Raw genomic sequence first — 19,545 nt, forward strand, 5'->3', positions numbered from 1 at the left:
AAGAAATCTGATCAAATCAATCTATTAGTGTCTTTAACTAACTAAAACATTACCTACCTCCCAGCCAGTACTCTGTATAATAAAAAAGTAAAAAAGGGCAAGTCATAAAAAAAAAAAACTGTTTAAAAAGAACAAAAAAAGCCAAAGGAAGTTCAGTAGTGTAAGAAACCATATACCATAAATTCTTCTCCATACAGAAAACACTAGGGTATTTTAAACACCATATTCCTTCACTTAAGACCTATGATAATTTTATAAATTGCTTGTTCAAAACCTAGAAGCTAAAATTTCACCATTTAAAACTTTAATAAGTAAAAAGTACAAATTTAGGGGAAAGAAAGCTAAGTGCTTGTTTCATTTGTGTCTAAATTAGATTCACTAACTAACGGGAGCTGTACTTCACTGAAGTTCCCAGGGTAAGCTGGGATAGAAACTGAAATTTTGCCCAAATGTCTTTGATACAAATGGATGAAAGTTTCTTGGAAGCTGCTCGCTCTAGATGTTCCAGGCCTGACCTGTGTAATTTGCAATTTGTGCAACATATGGGAAGCTGCGATGAGATTTAACAGTATAACTGATTATAAAAAGACCCACCTGCTATGATCCAGAATTCTAATACTCTTTTGCAACTCCAGTATTTTATTCAATGACAATAAAATCCTGGCTTAACAGGATAGCAGCCCTATTTAAGACTAAGTTTTTCAGATTATATCAATTCATCTAGAACAGCTTAGTCCATGGCAAGAGAGAGGAAGTCAAGCTGATAAGACAATAAAGCGGGACTAACACTGCACGCGCAAGTGGAAAACAATGCTATACTTCAATTCTGAGGTGATGGCAACAGCAGACAACAGCACAGGTAGCACAGGGGCGGGAACAGAAAAGCGGAGGAGGAGGACCCTTAACTTAACGTTTCAGAGTATTTCAATGGAGCCAGCGATTCAGCTTCAGGGAAATCAACTGCTAGTAGTCTACTTCATTTTTAAACCAAGCTTATTTTAATTTTAAAGATAAAATGTGGATCCCATGAAGTAAAAATAAGTACTGAAATCATACTATTATAACTGAATAAATAAATAAATACAACCATTTATTATTTTCACTAAATATTACTTTTACATTAGAAATATATCAGAGCATGACTGAATAAAAATATCTGGAAAAAAGTTAAAAGTTCAGTTGAAATCATTAAAAATATTAGGAGTTTACTAAGCTTTCGTACCATTTAATAAAAAGTTAAATATAAAAACATTTTTGGGGAAAAAATGAATAGAAATCAATTTTAAAAATCAAATTCATAACTATTACCCACACTGTGAAACAGAAAGTAACTCACAATTTTAAAAAAATTAGCTACTAGTAATCATTCAAAAAAGTGAAGAAAAAAGAGAAGCTATGTGGGAAGGTTATGATGATCATAATCTACTTTAGGTTAAATTCATTTTTGTTAATGAGTCTTGCTTTGGCCATGAACCATCATTTTGACACTATTCATTTGTAACTTGATTAAAATGGTCATTTCACGGGATCTAGTTTGACATTAGTACAAAGCAACACTAAAGCTGGTAGACAGTTTTCTCTACTTACACTGAAGTTAGAAAGTACAATTGTTACCTGATGAACAATTTTGCTGAAGGCTTCCTGAAGTTTACCATGAATCGTGGACAGTTTCTTGGCATCCCGATTAGCTTCATGAATAGGAATAAGTACTTTGTAAACTTCGTTAACTGCTTCATACATGCCAGCCTGTAAGAATAATAAGAGATTGCTTTCTTTTACATCGATAGGAGAGTGAACTGCAATTTATGAACTCACAATACTTCCAAGGCAATACCACTATTTTCCAATAGGACATAAAAACAAACGCTACTGATTTTGAAGACCTAATAAAATAATTTTGCACAATTTATGATCTCTTCTACTGAGTGAAAACGTATGTGTATCTGTGTTTTTGTATTTGAAATACACACATGTACGTATATGTATATTTATGCTTGCATATAATTTGAACTGGACATTCTGCTTTTACTACTCAGTAACTGAAGTGAAGTGAAGTGAAGTCGCTCAGTCATGTCCGACTCTTTGCGACCCCATGGACCGTAGCCTACCAGGCTCCTCAGTCCATGGGATTCTCCAGGCAAGAGTACTAGAGTGGGTTGCCATTTCCTTCTCCAACTCAGTAATTACTTAACTAAGATAAATGTGTGTATGTGTGTGTCCTTTTATATGCATATAAACTTTTGAATAAAACAAATTCAGAGCAGAGACATAGAAACCCAATTATTACAAGTCACAGATACACAAATATCACATAATCTATTGCTTCCTAGGACACTAAAATTATTAACTTTCCCAAAATATTAAATTGGCATAGAAAATCTTAAGGGAACTCTCCTATGGAAAAATCACTGATCTTTAACAAAACATAAGAAGATTCTGAGCCACCAGATTTTATTCAAGTAGGGGTTTTGGTTTACTAGTGGTTGGCCAAGTGTTGATCTGATTATAATCAGAGTAAGGGACAAAACATGTTTATACTGCTATCCCCTTTTCTTGTAATAGATTGGTGGCTGTGATGAAGGAAAAGAGATATTTTCCAAGAGTCACTAAGTTCCCATTGCTTCACAAATCAGCATATTCCCAAGAAAATAAACATATGGTTCTTTTATTTTCTAGTCAGCTCACAGGAGTATATTTAAGCAATCATGTAGCTGCAATAGTAAAATATATTCAGTGTAACTAAAATATCCCAGTAATTATTTTAATTAATATTAAATAGATTAACTGAAAAAGAATGACATTCATAATTAAATGCTATTGCAAAATAGAGGCTTCTTTAACATAAGCCACTATAACCCAATCTAAATTCACTCCTGTGAATTATTAAAATTACACACATATACAGAGAATGTATATTTATTAAAATATTCCATTAATAGCAAAAACTTTTTCCCTACTAGTTCAGGTCCCTTAAACTGAAGCTCAAGGAACAGAGATCTGGGAATGGAATCAGGACAACCAAGGTCTTCAAAAACAAGAAATTTTAAAGAGGACAAACACCTAATGTTCTTTGAGTCTCAGAATCATTTTTACATGAGTTACTTCTAAATACCTATAATGATGAGAGGATGATAACAGCAAATGTACTAAAACTTACTTGGAGCCAGGCACTGTGATTAGCACTTTACATAGGTTAATTCATTTAATTCTGACAGCAGTCCTTGAAGTATGTACTATTATTAGATGTATTTAATGGATAAGAAAAGTAAGGCACTGGTAGGTTGAGTAATTTGTGCCTGAAGTGCTTTAACTACTAAGATGGCAGAGAAAGGGGCTAGATGCCTCCTAAATCTATATGCATAACCAACATATTGCTGGGTACGGTTAAGGCCAGGAGAAGCAACAACAGATTCCCAATAACAGTACAATGGGGAAGTGATGTACTATTACTTAACTATATCAGGTAATAGTACATTACATCAAGCTTCCCTTTTACCCTAACATGGACCTCACTGTCTTGCAAACCTTGGTCCTGGGACACTAAACACTCATCAGAAAACTCACAGAAAGCAGGTGATGCTATCAACATGGTTCAAGAAAGTAAGCAAGGATTCAGCTCGCTATTTTTTTCCCTTCATCAATAAATATCGCATCTCTGATCCACATGACTACTTCAGTTCTTCATATACAGATGGGGAGGGACAAGGACTGGACTTCTAGCATGGTAAGGAAGTCAGACAAGGGATCTAGGATGTAGTTCATAAAGTTCCTAACACCACTTCAATGTCTACCTAACAGAGCTCGTTATGCCACCAACCGGGTGAGAGGCTGTAACTTTCCTGAGCACCAGAGGCTTTTTTAAGGTTTTAGAAAGTGTATTGTGGTAAAAGTTTTCTTAAAAAAAAAAAAAAAAAACTCGTATAGACTAAGTGCTGGTTTACAAACAAGCAGATGAAAAACACTGGAGGAAGTGACAGACTGTTAAAATAAAAAGGAATAAGCAATGATGAATGTGAAAAGAAAATCCATTACTAGAGACTTCTTGAGATATTTAGAGAAAATTATCATAAATGAAAAGCACAGTCATAAGCAGAAAGCATAAATATACATGTCGCTAATAACTAAGAAGTACATAATTGTGGGAAGAAATGAACAAGAGTCATCTACCATAGAGAAAGAAGCAGCTGCTTGCTCCAGTAATCCCACAAGTCCTGACTCAGTAAAGTACTTTCCAGAGCAGATACCTTCTTCATCTGGAGATACCACGTCATCTGAGACTGCAGATTCTTCTAAAACATTAGAGGAAATATTCTAGGAGGAAAAAAAAAAGTTTAGGTTTGTGAAATGGAATTAATTTCTTAACATGAATGATATATATGAAATAATTGAAGATGAAATACAGCTATCAGCTTATTAAAAAAAAAAAAGAGGGGGTAGTCAATGCAAAGCTAACAGACAAATCTCCAAAAACTTCTTGTATTGTGAAGATGACAATAAAATGTAACACCACTGCTAACTTTTTCATTAATAAAAAGTTGTAAAAAAGAAAATTTTAAAAAATCATGGGCTAAGGAGAATTGTAATATGACATAAAACACCTAAGGTGACTTACACAGTGTTTACTTTTAATTTAATTGATGTTGTTAAAACTCCCTATCAGGGAAACTGAGATACAAAAATGGTCTCAAGGCTTGCCTAACATACATCAAATTAATGAAAACACTCAGGTATATTAAAAAGCCCTCTTATCCAATGAGATTGGGATCCATTATTACTTCTGAAAAAATGATACATACATACCTTAAATATTTTATTTGAACCTAGATATTTAATTTATATGCAGAGTACATCCTGAGAAACGCTGGGCTGGAAGAAGCACAAGCTGGAATCAAGACTGCCAGGAGAAATATCAGTCACCTCAGATATGCAGAAGACACCACCCTTATGGCAGAAAGTGAAGAAGAACTAAAAAGCCTCTTGATGAAAGTGAAAGTGGAGAGTGAAAAAGTTGGCTTTAAGCTTAACATTCAGAAAACTAAGATCATGGCATCTGGTCCCATCACTTCATGGAAAATAGATGGGCAAACAGTGGAAACAGTATCTGACTTTATTTTTGTGGGCTCCAACATCACTGCAGATGGTGACTGCAGCCATGATTTGTCTGTTAGCTTTGCTTACTCCTTGGAAGGAAAGTTATGACCAACCTAGACAGCATATTCAAAAGCAGAGACATTACTTTGCCAACAAAGGTCCATCTAGTCAAGGCTATGGTTTTTCCCCTGGTCATGTATGGATGTGAGAGTTGGACTGTGAAGAAAGCTGAGCGCCAAAGAATTGATGCTTTTGAAGTGTGGTGCTAGAGAAGACTCTTGAGAGTCCCTCGGACTGCAAGCAGATCCAACCAGTCCATTCTGAAGGAGATCAGCTCTGGGATTTCTTTGGAAGGAATGATGCTAAAGCTGAAGCTCCAGTACTTTGGCCACCTCATGAGAAGAGTTGACTCATTGGAAAAGACTGATGCTGGGAGGGATTGGGGGCAGGAGGAGAAGGGGACGACAGAGGATAAGATGGCTGGATGGCATCACTGACTTGATAGACGTGAGTCTGAGTGAACTCTGGGAGTTGGTGAGGGACAGGGAGGCCTGGCGTGCTGTGATTCATGTGGTCACAAAGAGTCGGACACAACTGAGCGATTGAACTGAACTGAACTGAGTCACACATTTGTCAATTTCTTGAAGTAGATCTAAGGCCTTTTCTTTGTGTATGGGTCTCAAGATCAGAGTTCCATGTAATCTCTCTTGACTAAATACCTACAATGTAACCTCCATTTAAGATTTTCAGTTTTGGTTTCTTTAGAGTAAAAACTTGAACTTAAAAGATTATCAAATTATCCTAGATTTCTTGGAGATTTTCCCTCAATCTTTTTCTACTTGTCTTGATCTCTTTGCAAAATATTCAGCTTATTAATAATTTTCACAGAAACAATGACTCACTTTCTTTTTGTATTTTGATTTATCAGAGAACATAATATTTAAATAATTTTTATAACTTCCTAAACCTGGAATTAAGAGGCTCTGAAGAAAAGCAAAGCAGAATTGACTCTTGGTAGGCAAAGAATTCAGCCAGTGCGTCAGAGGTATGTAGCCCTACTAGAGCATAAACTATCATCTCTGAGTCATATCTTAGCATATTTTATATAAGCATAAATAACGGAGAATGTTGGTTTACCTGGTATTTTAATTAAAAGCCAATTAAGAGTGTCCACTATCCTGATTTTCAATATTTTGAATGTATTTCATAGATGCTATGAAGTCCATAGCAGTACAGGCAAAGAGAATAAATGTAGTTTACACAGCACTGATAATGTACAGGTAAGAAAACATGGAAGAGAATTAACAAGAAATACTCTTTAAAAACATATTAATGAAAGTGATAGTGAAATGTTAATTCATCTTGTGAAGCATCACTTTCAGTCTGTGCTTTCATTATCAGCTGGATGAATATAAACAGCAGTGAGAAAAGTTAGACCAAAAATGGACATACCTTGATTAAGGCAGATTCCTACCTGAAAGGTTACACATCCCACTGGAAGATACTTCCGGTCCTCCAACATGCTCAGATATTCAGCGACAAGTGCTGCTGAGTGAACGAGGCACTGGGCAGCTTCAGCATGATTGCTGCGCTCTGAGTGTTTGCCAGCCATGTTCTGCAACCAGGTCAGCCGCAGATCTGGAGAGGTCTGGTAGCCCTTGGCAATTCTAGTTAGAACAGAAATTCTCAATTAGCATTTGCTTCCTAATCTGGAAGGGAGTTCAAATTGCCTGTTTAGTGTGTAGGCTTCTATTACCAAACACAACCTATTAAGACAAGTTTTTGGGTTGTATGAACATGCTTTTGAATGTGCTTAGAGAAATAATTGTGGGCCCATGGAATGGTTAGTATCAGGTTTTTTTGTGTGTGTGTGGGGGTAGGGGGGAGCTTAAAAAAGAGACATTTTATATGAAAATCTGCCCTTTAAGGAAACAGTAACGGAAGATCTGGGAATTTACATGTTTATTATGGGCCTCTAAATAAGTTTTATATTCAAGGAAAAAAATTTATAAAAGATTCTTTCATTGTATCACCTTAATTTTAAAGGAAATATCTTATTCTTGTCTTTAAGAAACTCCAAAACTGTAAAAAATGAAGGTCAAATGGCAAAGAAAAAGTCAAGTTTACTTACATCTTTGAAGATACAATAGGAATTAACAAAATTCTAAAAATACCCAATAAATATATCAGCCTATAGGCAAAAACCATGTCTAACATTAGTAAAATTAGTGTTGTAATAAAGTATTAATACACTATGTTTTCTTCTTAAAGAACTAATTTTTACGTTTAAAATGTGGGTCTTCAGCCTTCCTAGGAACTCTAGGGCCCAGGATGCCAAGGTCTTAACTATGTCATTATTTTAAAAATCTTGTTTTTGATAATCAATAAATACACTGAACAATTATTCATAATTCTTAAAAGAAGAAGTGTCATAGGGGATCTGATAAAGCACGTTTTGATTTTTTAATCACCATTGCCATGCCTTGCTAAGTCGCTTCAGTCATGTCTGACTCTTTGCACCCCATGGACCATAGCCTGCCAGGCTCTTCTGTCCATGGGATTCTACAGGCAAGAATACTGGAGTGGGCTTTAATTACCATTAGAAAATGACAAATAACTTTTGTATTCTTGTAAACTCATGTTTCTGTGTATCATATTAACTTAAGCCCCATTATACAAGACATAGGGTTTCCCAGGTGGCTCAGTGGTAAAAAGTCCATCTGCTATTGCAGGAGATGTGGGTTTGATCCCTGGGTCAGGAAGTTAACTTGGAGAGGGAAATGGCAGCCCACTCCAGCATTCTTGCCTGGGAAAGCCCATGGACAGAGGAGCCTGGTGGGCTACCATCCATGGGGTCACAAAAGAGGTGGACAAAACCTCTAAGCAGCCAACAACAATACAAGGTATAAGTGAATTAAACAAACACTACCTGTACATTAGATCAATTAACATTTCAGGATCCTCCTGGTGTTCCTTCATTTTAACAGTATCAGAAAGGATCATATGGAGATTAAAAACCAAATCTTGAACCTGTAGCAGAGAATTATATGAAAAACATTCTTCAGCTGTCATTTATTCACAACCATTAGATTAGTTTGGAAGATATTTCAGATTGGAAATCTAAAGCTTTCAAAACAAACAATTTTGATATAGTTCTGTAAAGAGTGTGGGTATGCTGGGGTAAGATGGGTGAAGAGTAAATTTTATACAAATTCATCAGCCCACTATTTTTTCACTTCTCTCACTCAGAAACAAGTAGAACTACTAGTAGAAATAAGAAACATATACAGATATAAGGAATACAAAACGAAGTTCTTTCTGATTTTCAGATTTTCTCAAAAGGTAGTTTGTATAAACTCAGTTTTTGAGGCAAACTACTGTTTCACCAATCAGTGGGAACACTTTCATCATAAAGTTTTTTGTTTATCCATACTGACTAAGTCTAGTGTTCTTTTCGGCACAAATTCACAGAATTAAACACCAAAAATATTAACCATTATGAGAAAGAAGAGTGGCTTATTAAAACAGAGATTCTGTCCTATCTATGACACATATGGATTGAAAGAAAAATACAGGTTCTGCCAGGAAAAACTGAAGTTTGATTTAACAATTTGGGAAATGCCTATTTACAATTCCTATTTCAGTTCATGCTCTAAAAAGTAGCATTTCTGACCTGATCAGGAAATGTTGTTTCCCTCAATTCCAAATCTTCTTCCGCATATGTCAGTATAGTTTTTAAAGAACGTCTTAAAAATTCTTCATTAAAATTCTGAGATGTGCCCACCAAGGAAGACAGTGACATGGTTACCTGCATTTTAACCCTGGCGAAGTTCTGTAACAGAGAAATTGCCAGGCAGATATTTAATAAAGGAAAGCTTAAAGGGGAAGTGTCTATTTTTTTCACTTCCTATAAGGAAAAAGTTAGTATAAAACATCATTCTAGAAAAAATATTTTTGAAAAAGTAATGAAATGTGTAGTATTGAAATCCTGTTTTTAAATGGACATAAAGCTTAGAATCTTCCTGTGATAACAGCCTAAAAAACAAAGTTGAAAAAAAATTGTGGGTTAGACTTGAATTAGAAGTTGTGCCTAGACTTTACATCGACCTATGCTGCTGCTGCTGCTGCTGCTGCTGCTGCTGCTGCTGCTGCTGCTGCTAAGTCACTTCAGTCGTGTCCAACTCTGTCCAGCCCCATAGATGGCAGCCCACCAGGCTCCCCCATCCCTGGGATTCTCCAGGCAAGAACACTGGAGTGGGTTGCCATTTCCTTCTCCAATGCATCAAAGTGAAAAGTGAAGTCGCTCAGTCGTGTCCAACTCTTCACGACCCCATGGACTACAGCCTACCAGGCTCCTCCGTCCATGGGATTTTCCAGGCAAGAGTACTGGAATGGAGTGCCATCGCCTTCTCTGACCTTCTATGAGGTATATGTTATTAACAATAGCACCATTTTTACAGATGACATTAAAGAACTTGACCAACATCACAAAATTCTTAAGTGTCAGATGTGGTCACTACACTCTACCTGATTTAATTATGTCCACTGCTATGATAAAAGTATAACTTAACTCATATCCTATACAAAGTAACTTAAAGGTATATTCTTTGGAATGATGACTGTAAGAGTTTACATTCTTCCTTTTTTGTTGTAAATTCATTTCTGTTTCACCATTCCCCACTATGAAAACACTTTTAAGAGGTTTTCAGTGACAACCTTTGTTGTTGTTCAGTCCCTAAGTGGTGTCCAACTCTTTGCAACCCCAAGAACTGCAGCATGACAGGCTTTCCTGTCCTTCATTATCTTCTGGGGCTTGTTCAAACTCATGTCAATTGAGTGAGGCAGTGATGCCATCCAACCATCTCATCCTCTGTCACCCCTTTCTCCCCCTGCCTAAAATCTTTCCCAGAATCAGGGTCTCTTTCAATGAGTCGGCTCTTCGCATCAGGTGGCCAAACTATTGGAGCTTTAGGTTCAATATCTCCAGCACCACAGCTCGAAGACATCAATTCCTCAGCATTCAGCCTTCTTTATTGTCCACCTCTCACATCTGTACGTGACTACTGGAAAAACCATAGCTTTGACTATATGGACCTTTGCAGGCAAAGTAATGGCTCTGCTTTTCAATACCCTGTCTAAGTTTGACATTACTTTTCTTCCAAAGAGCAAGTATCTTTTAATTTCGAGGCTGCACTCACCACCCACAGTGGTTTTGGAGCCCAAGAAAATAAAGTCTGTCCTATTGATTAAATAAACGGTGCTACTATTGTAGTCAGTTACACAGGCCCCAAACCAGGAGTCATTCCATAGCCATTCTGCCCATTCATTATTCATACTATAAACTCAATCTACATCATCTTCTAATCTGTTCCAATCTGTTCTTTCTCCATTCTCAATGCCATTGCTTTACTTTATGCCCTTATCATTTCTTACCTGGATTACTACAATAACTTCCTAACCAATCTTTCTTTTTCCTTACCTGCTAAGTAGCATCAGGGAAATTTTTGTAAAATGTAAATCTGAATGTACATATCAGTCTTCTTCTTAAAATACTTCACTGGCTGCTCACAGCTTTGTAGACAAAATTCATGTATTTGACCAAATAAACCTGCCAAACTACATGGTGGGAACTGAAAGTACAGTGATAAACAAGTATCTGTCCTATGACAGCTTAATCTAAACATTTCAATTACAATTTTATCTATTACTCTCTCTTTGAGCCATAATAATTAAGAAGTGCTAAAAAAGTTTCCTTCTCTGTTTGCATTTCCTTCTCTCACCTCAATGCCTTTCTAATTATGTATGTGCCATTTTTGTTACCTAAAAAGTCTACCCACTACTTCTCCATCTGCATGAGCAATTCTTCATCAGCAATTCTTCATCCTTAGTTCAGGCATCTCCTCTTTCTGAAACCCTCCTTGAGAGTATATGCTCTTTTTCTCTGTGCTTATACAGTTCCCTGTGCTTGCCTCTCAGTATATCAACAGCAAACACATACTGAACATTTGCTCAGAGCCAGTTACTGATATAATGTGTGTTATTTAATATTAATTTACATAATCCTCACAAAACCATCTAAAGTAGGTACTTACTATTACTAGCTGAACATTACCTGTTCATCTCCTACCCTAGTAGATGCTAAGCTATTTTAAAATAAGTTTCCTTTTATCTATGTTTGCCCAATGCCTACCACAATACCTAGAACACAATTTAATACTTAGTTCTAATATCTCTTGAATATATAATCTATATAAAATCATGCCAAGTATAAATCACCTATTCCTTTCTAGAGGTACTACATGACATTAACATGATAAATTACCCATTTTTAACTCTCCTGTATTAATATAAAGCTTTCCTAAAATAACAGAGGAAAACTCCAAGTGTAGTCAAATTTTAGGGACTCTTATTTCAAAAACTAATAAGATCTATAAAGTAACTAGATTCTTTGTTCTGAATTAGAAGAGAAGACTTGGCTTCCAGTAAAAATAGGACAGTTTGAGATACCTATTCTCCTATATTTCATATAAAAATAAAAGATGAATAGAAAAAGAAGTCCATAAACTCTATTTCACCAAAATGAGGAGACTGATATAATCTATACATTAGAAAAATGCATAAGAGCTGCCAAGACAAGCTAAATAGGAAGCAGCTTCAATGGAAGGCAAAGAGGGGATAGCAAATAGCGAGGAATCCTAGGGTGCTGATTTAAGAAATAATGGGAAAAACACTTCTTTTAAATTTAAATAAGAAACTCACTTTGAAGTGATAAAACTATCTGTCTTGAGGAAAAAACAACCAAAAAAATCCCAAAGGGCTGGAGAGAAATAGAATGTCCTACAAATACCTGGGCCAATATAAACTCCCTCATTCTATGTTGAATAACAAAAAGGTAAAGAAGATCAGTGAAATACCAGATAAAGAATACTTAATAGGAAAATGTGGTCATGAAACATGAAAATTCTAATTAAAATATTTTACTTTGAATTATAAAAAATTTATGAAGCCATTAACTTTAGGAAGGAAAAAAACATCATACAAATATAAGAACTCAAAGGAAGCCACTGTGATAGCTAAGAACCAATACCCACTAGGCTGGTGACAATACCACCTCCACTGAGAATGTTTGATTAAAGAAACAGAGGATAGAAGGTACTACATAATTATAAAGGTAACCACTAAAGCAATAGAAACTTTAAGGGGAACTTACTACGTACAAGATGAAAACAACCAACACATTTTTTTAAGGAGAGGAGTGGGGAAGCATAACAGAATCGTACAACACAAATCCAGGATGTAGCTGATATAATAACAAGGATGAAAGGTTTAATTCAACTTAGAAACTGAATTACAAAGCAAAAACCCAACTCTATGTTGTAGATGAGACACACATTTAAAATATAGTGATTCAAAACAGTGAAAAGAAAAGGACAGGCAAAAAGATAACCTAAGCCACATCCAAATTAGAAAGAAAGTCGAGGTCAATAGTACACAAGGCAGAAGTCAGGTCAAAAATATAAAAATTTTAAATTAAGCCATCTCAGAGTCTTCTTCAATTCTAAAGGGAATAATTCTTAGTAAGATATAATAGTTATGAATAGTAGTTATCAAACCAAAGTAGTTTTCATACCAAAGTTATGAATATCACTTTACCAAATAAGACCAAAAGGAGAAATAGACAATATGTACGCTTTAAATCATCTCCTTTAGTCAACCAAAGAGACAAAAATAAAGCACTGCTTCTTTTTAAATGCTTGTGTAACACATTAATGAAAACATTTTATGTTTGAATACACAAACACACACATCCACAGTTCCAAAATGGAGACATATTAATTGTACTATGATCACTCTGCAGTTAAACTAAAAATTACTGGGAATTCCCTGGCAGTCCAATGGTTAGGGCTCCACGCTTTCACTACTGAGGGCCTGGGTTCAATTTCTGGTTGGGAACTAAGATCCTGCAAGCCACAGGATAGCCGGAAAACAAACAAAACCCAAAAATTATCATCAAAACTTTAAAACTTTGCAAGGAGATCAAACCAGTAAATCCTGAAGGAAAACAATCCTGAATATTCATTGGAAGGACTGATGCTGAAGCTAAAGCTCCAATACTCTGACCACCTGATGCAAAGAGCTGACTCATTAGAAAAGACCCTGATGCTGGGAAAAATTGAAGGCAGGAGGAGAACTGGACGACAGAGGAAGAGGTGGCTTGATGGCATCACCGACTCAATGAACATGAGTTTGAGCAAGCTCCGGGAGATGGTGAAGGACGCCGAAGCCTGGTGTGCTACAGTCCATGGGGTCGCAAGGAGTAGGACATGACTGAGCAATGGAACATCATCATCATCACAACTTTAAAACTTCAGGTTGAAACGAAAATACAAACTGAAATTACAAATTATGTATTGAATAGAAACCAAGAATACTAAAAATACTAGGTACTAGAACCAATGAGACCTCAAAAGAGCACAATGCAATATTCTAGACCTTAAATAATTACATGAGTAAGAATAAATGAACTAAACATTGGACTCAAAAAGCTAGGAAAAATACAACACATAAATCTATAATCAAATAAAAAACCATAAATGAAGACATGGAATTCTTCTAAGACTGGCATAGAATCATAAAATATCGAGCAAAGATGTTTAAACTTTTAATTTTTCTTATTACTTTACTTCACTTAATGATAATTATAATTTATAGTCGTTCAACATACATTTGTAGTTTAAATCTGTACTACTATACATTATTGTTAGTATACAAAATAAAACTGGAGATTTGGATTTTTATGTCATCCACAGAATGAGAAAAAGAAATAGTCTTAAGATTAGACTCAAAATACACCCCAAAATGCCATGCTCTCCCCAAACCCACTTAATAGATACCTATGGAAGTTATAGTTCATTATGAATCCAAAGATACAGTCCTACAATGAAACACTTACATTCCCAATCTCAAAGTTCTGTCTCATAAGCAGGTAAAGGGAGGCACTAGCATGTGACCGTATGGTACTGATGCTACTGCTACAGTGCCGCAGAAGCCGGAGGCATAGGTCAGCACACTGCTCTGTTTCTTCTTCAAACAAGAGCTCCGGGAACTGTAAAGAAACAATCCCACCACTGAATTTATGTAGCAGGAGCTTCACATATGTGTTAATATAGCCTGATGGAGAGATTTGTTAGTGTAGCCCAGAAATTGAAAGCATGTTTAAGAGACGATATTTGCTACTGGTTAATAAAATGGACCAGAGAACTAGACAGACTGGGTTTGAATATGGACTATGTTAGTACTGTGACCTTGGACAGGCTTTCTCTTCCAAAAAATGGGCTTAATAATATTACCTATGTGGGACTGTATGACTACCTTAGATTAGATAATGTGAATAAAACACTTACTATAGTAACACATAATAAGTCTATGATAAAATTTATTAATTTTTATTGAAATATAGTTGCTTTACAATATTATGTTAGTTTTTTGCTGCACATCATGAAATGTTCCTACTATTACAAAATGGTATATTTTATCTTCACTGGCTAAGTTTCATCTTATAAGATGACTAAAAGATGAAATAGATACCTTCAAGATTAAGAATATAGATTTTCAGAGGAAATAAATATTTGAAGTAGTTAAACAAAACAAGTTCTTTTCTTTCCATTGACCTAGGATAAGCTAATTTCAATGGACTGAACAACTGGCACACTAATTCTTGATAATTCACATCAATAAGAAATAGATAAAATAAGATGAAAACACAAAAAGCCCAATATTTAAGACAGGCTATTAATTTCAAGCCCTTCTCCACATCAGAACTACTCTTTTTTTTTTTTTTCCAATCCAGAAAACAGGTTAAAGGTAGTCCAAATAAGAAAGAAATAAGCAGTAGAGGAAAGGCAATGAAGAATCAAGTCTTAGGTTATTACTAAAATTTTATCTATAAATATATTTAAGATATAATCAATGAATGTATCAAGTGATCTTAGACAATGTTAGCAAAGAAAACAAAGTCTGACAAGACAGCAGGCACAAAAATAACCCACCTTTGAAACCAGGGCTCTCTGGGTAGCAAAGCAGTGCTGTAGATAAACTGCACTTTGGTTACAGGCCATGCTGTGTAGTAACACTTTCAGCACCCCACCAAGGATGCTCTCTTTGGATTCTGTTACAGAAACTGTCTGCGATTTTAAAACAGAGATGTTAACTGTAATCTGGTTAGAGACAGAATATGTAAAAATTAACAAATAAAAATTTTAATAGGAAAAAGATAACGTAAGATCTAGAAGCTCCTCAAAGAAAAGAAGCTGAGAGGGATTTTGATAAGAAAAGGGGAAAAAAAGAATGGACAGAATTTAAATGAGAAAAAAAGAGAAGCGAGGACATAACTTTTGGGATCTACTGATATTTAAATATAATTATATGGTTCAATAAATACCTTTTTCCCCAACCCTAATTTACCAAATCTATACTAGTTTAAATTCCTCTTATTAGTGTTTTTACCTGAACAACAATCTCTAATGTATCCAGAATGATTAGATTTGCTTCAGTAGCCAGATTGCCGTCAATCAGTGCTTCGTGTTCAATCTCTGCTCTTGACCTAAAACAAAAGATTAGAAGAAATTATATGTTATCTTTTAGAAAATCCAATAGATCTGAAATTCACAAAAGACTTAAAGATGTACAGAAATTTAAAAACCTTGGAATCATTTTTTCAGGGGAAGTTTTTCCAATAGTTGCCCGAGTGCGAAGTTATTAATTGGATAAGGAAAAATATTCTGCATGTTTAAAAATGTTTTGTTTTAATCTACATTTGTCAAACATGCCAAGACTTTCTCACCCCATTACAGTACTACAGTGCCACTAAAGGCTTTCAGAGAGAGTTATAGCAAACACAGGAAAACACTGTTTTGTTCTAAACGGCACAGACACTAGGTGGTGCTATATAGGCTTGTATTTAGGGCTACTTTAAAGCAGTACCCAAAATGTTTAGTATTCATGTTACCATTTCAAGGATTTTCAACATATTTATTTAGGATAAAAGAACTTTCTTAAAAATAAAGTTTTGTCTAATTTTCCCAAATTTCTGATACAAAAATTTTAATACAGAAAACGAGTAACTCTTCAGTGAGATTCTGGATGGAATTACTCATTAGAAATAAAACTTAATGTAATAAAGTGGTTTACTTGAATACTAATATTTACAAAAGTATTATTTAATTAAAATTTAATGAATATATGCAATTTATGAGTAAAGTTGACATTTCAATCACAATGTATATATGGCAACTACAACCAAATAGACCAAAAATATATATATATAAATCAAAGCAAAAATACAAGGGCATATTAAATGCTATCTGTTCAAAGTTAGCTATTAATTAAAGTCTGAATCTTTATTACTACCACTAAAGAGAACAGTTTATGAATTTACATTTTATAAATTTAAGGAGAAAATACAATATTAGAATTAAATTGGAAAAGAAATATAATATTCAAACTTAAAATTCCAGTGAGATTTTGTGAAGACACATGAAAAACAAGATGTTTAAACCAAAAGACTCAGGAAAATACCAAAAAGAAGAAAAGGGCTTCCTTCAAGCAAAGTAAGATAAGGGAAGGGACCACATAACACAAGTGCAGAAGTAAAGCCGCATACTAATAACACAGTATCTCAGTGCTTTGTGATTTTTAAAAAACACAATACATATGGAAAAATAATTAAAGAAATGGACAAAAAAGACAGAAAAGCAGACCCCCAAACTTTAAGAATTTTTAACACAGTTACATACAGCATCTACTCTGGTCCAAGTATGTGTCTTTCCTGCCAAATTCATACAATGAAAATCTAATGCCTAAGGTAATGGTGTTAGGAGGTACAGCTTTCGGAAGGTGATTGGGAGAATCAGGGCAGAGCCCTCATGAATGAGATTAATGCCTCTATAAAAGAAGCCTCTAGGAATTTCCTTGTCCTTAAACTGTAAGGGAACACAGCAAGAAGCCTATAAACCCAGAAAAGGGCCTTCACCAGATACTGAATCTGTTGGTGCAATGATCTTGAACTCCCCAGCCTTCAGAACTGTAAGAAATAAATTTCTGTTATTTAAAAGTGACCCAGTGCATGTCATTTTGTCATAGTAGCATAAAGAGACTAAGAGTTTCTGACAATCTTAAACTTATCTATGTGGGACTGATCCTGCTGCTTCTGTCTCTGCTGGCTCCCACAGGGCCTTGCTTCCTGTGTTTTATGATTTTACTGTGGGAGAGCTGGTTTCCCTGGTAAAGAATCTGCCTGCCAAACAGGAGATGTGAGTTCGATCCCTGGGTCAGGAAGATCTCCTGGAGAAGGAAACAGCAACCTTGTATTCTTGCCTAGGGAATCCCATGGACAAGGAGCGTCACAAGATGCAGTCCACAGGGTCCTAAAGAGTCAGACATGACTGAGCTACTGAGCATGTAGGAGAGCTAATATTTCTGAAAGCTTCTCTGTGAGAATCCTCTAAAGTTTGGACAGAAGATGGTTCTCAGGGTGACCAATTTAGGACAGGACTGGGTGGGTGGGGGGGGTCCCTGGGACATTCACTGCTAAATGTAAGAGTACTAGGCAAACCCAAATGAATTGGTCACTATATTCTCAAAGTTTTAGGGGCCTATCAAGTTACCTGAGGGCTAATTTGAAATTAGAAATTATCAGGAAAAGACTGCAGCCCTCTGACACAATGCCAAGCAATTTTCAAGCCAAGCAATGTTATCTGTGGTTACCTGGGCAGTGAGAAGGGTTTATTTCCAGTTCCCCTTATGAAGATGCAGTCCTTTAGAATCCTGGACTCACGAAAGTGTATTTTTAGTTGTTTTTGGCAATAGAGTGGCCAGTTGGTGTACCTAGTTTGTCTCCATACTAGAAACAGAAGACTTATAGTGTTTTGTCTTTCTTTAACTATATTTTAAGCTCTAAGAGAGCAAAGATTTTCTAATTTTTTATAATCCTTGAAATATTTACTTTCAGTGTGACACCCACAATAGTGACATTTCAAAAATAGTTGCTCAATCCATTTTCCAGGGGGGATTGTTGGGGAAAATAAAGTGACATTTAAATAGGTAACCTTTAGCTTTACTATACCATATGAAAAATTCTTCCCCCAAATTGTTTTTAATCCAAAATGGAAAAATTAAATATAACTGTTCTGACTTCTAAAATTTGAATGCTTAATTATATAAAATAACACTAAAAGTAATCATTTTCTTCTTGCACTTGAAATTCAACAAGCCCATCAATAAGATAAAATAGAAGGTTTATTACTTGTCAAGCTTCTCAGTGTTTTGACGCCAGTGAGTCATATCCTTTCTCCACCTCAGATTTTCTTGACTTCCAAAGGCACTTCCAGATGGGCTTCTCTCTGTCAAACAAATTTCAAAACCTTCTTTAAAAATGTCATGTCAGACCACATCCATGTATATTTGCAAACATATAAGAAATACTACAGTGCTTCCCTGGTGGCTCAGTGGTACAGAATCCACCTATCAGTGCAGGAGACATGGGTTTGGTTCCTGATCAAGGAAGATCCCACATGCTGCAGAGCAACTAAGCCCGCCACAACTACTGAGCCTGAGCCCTAGAGCCCAGGAGCCGCAGTGACTGAGCCCAGGTGCTCCAACTGCTGAGGACTACTCGCCCCAGAGCTTGCACTCCACAACAAGAAAAGCCAGCAAAACGAGACGCTCACAAACCGCAACTGGAGAGCATCCCCTGCTCACCACAACTAGACAAAAGCCCATGCAGCGTCGAAGGCCCAGAACAGCCATAAATAAGTAAATAAAATTTTTAAAAAGGGATACTACATAATGTTAGTAATTTTATTAACACAGCCATTTTATCCTCCACACAAGTGGAAAAACCTGACAATGGTGCTTTTTATTAAAAATTTTCACAACAGCTACAGGACATATATGCTAAATATAATATAGAAAACCCAACACTTTTGTAAATAAGCAAACTTTTAAATTCTGACTTCCTGAAAATCTTAACCATGGTTTATAAGATATGCATGATATGATTTTATTTTCTCCACCTTTGTTTATACAACCATTATCGTGTGTGTGTGTGTGTGTGTGTGTGTGTGTGTGTGTAGTTTCAATACATATGCTCTTGATTTAGGATGTACACAATAGTGATTGTTCCTTTTACCTGATTGTTTTTCACACAAATTTTCACTGGCCAGTTATTCATCACCTCTGCTGAAAGGCCTTCCTCAACTTTCCACCACTTCCTTTCCTGTTAATTTACTTTATTTCTCTCCACAGCACTTAAGACCACAAGAATAAAAGCTACAAATTACGGAAGGTTCTGAAAGTAATTATTTCTTTTGGTCTACAGAAGGCAGGAGAGGAGAACAGAGGGGCTCTCCCCCAAGAGAAACAGAAGGCAGAGTGAATGGTATGGGCTCCTTTAAG

At 35.6% G+C, this 19,545-nt stretch overlaps 1 protein-coding gene across 7 annotated transcripts in view; it reads right to left on the reverse strand.

Moving 5' to 3' along the window:
• DOCK7 (dedicator of cytokinesis 7) overlaps window positions 1-19,545 on the reverse strand; it is a 190,676-nt gene that overhangs the window by 25,655 nt on the left and 145,476 nt on the right. For 3 of the 7 annotated variants that reach the window (XM_069593007.1, XM_069592989.1, XM_069592982.1), the window contains 10 exons: window positions 18,395-18,491; window positions 15,598-15,694; window positions 15,141-15,275; window positions 14,045-14,197; window positions 8,765-8,923; window positions 8,021-8,121; window positions 6,566-6,758; window positions 4,168-4,311; window positions 1,615-1,746; window positions 58-72 (listed from right to left, as the gene is read on the reverse strand). In XM_069593007.1, coding sequence (XP_069449108.1) covers window positions 58-72; window positions 1,615-1,746; window positions 4,168-4,311; window positions 6,566-6,758; window positions 8,021-8,121; window positions 8,765-8,923; window positions 14,045-14,197; window positions 15,141-15,275; window positions 15,598-15,694; window positions 18,395-18,491 — 1,226 coding nt within the window. The remainder of the gene's footprint in view (window positions 1-57; window positions 73-1,614; window positions 1,747-4,167; window positions 4,312-6,565; window positions 6,759-8,020; window positions 8,122-8,764; window positions 8,924-14,044; window positions 14,198-15,140; window positions 15,276-15,597; window positions 15,695-18,394; window positions 18,492-19,545) is intronic. The other 4 variants (XM_069593013.1, XM_069592996.1, XM_069592988.1 and 1 more) reach the window with 2 other exon arrangements.

Source organism: Ovis canadensis, chromosome 1 (assembly GCF_042477335.2).
Source record: "Ovis canadensis isolate MfBH-ARS-UI-01 breed Bighorn chromosome 1, ARS-UI_OviCan_v2, whole genome shotgun sequence".
Lineage (NCBI taxonomy): Eukaryota > Metazoa > Chordata > Mammalia > Artiodactyla > Bovidae > Ovis > Ovis canadensis.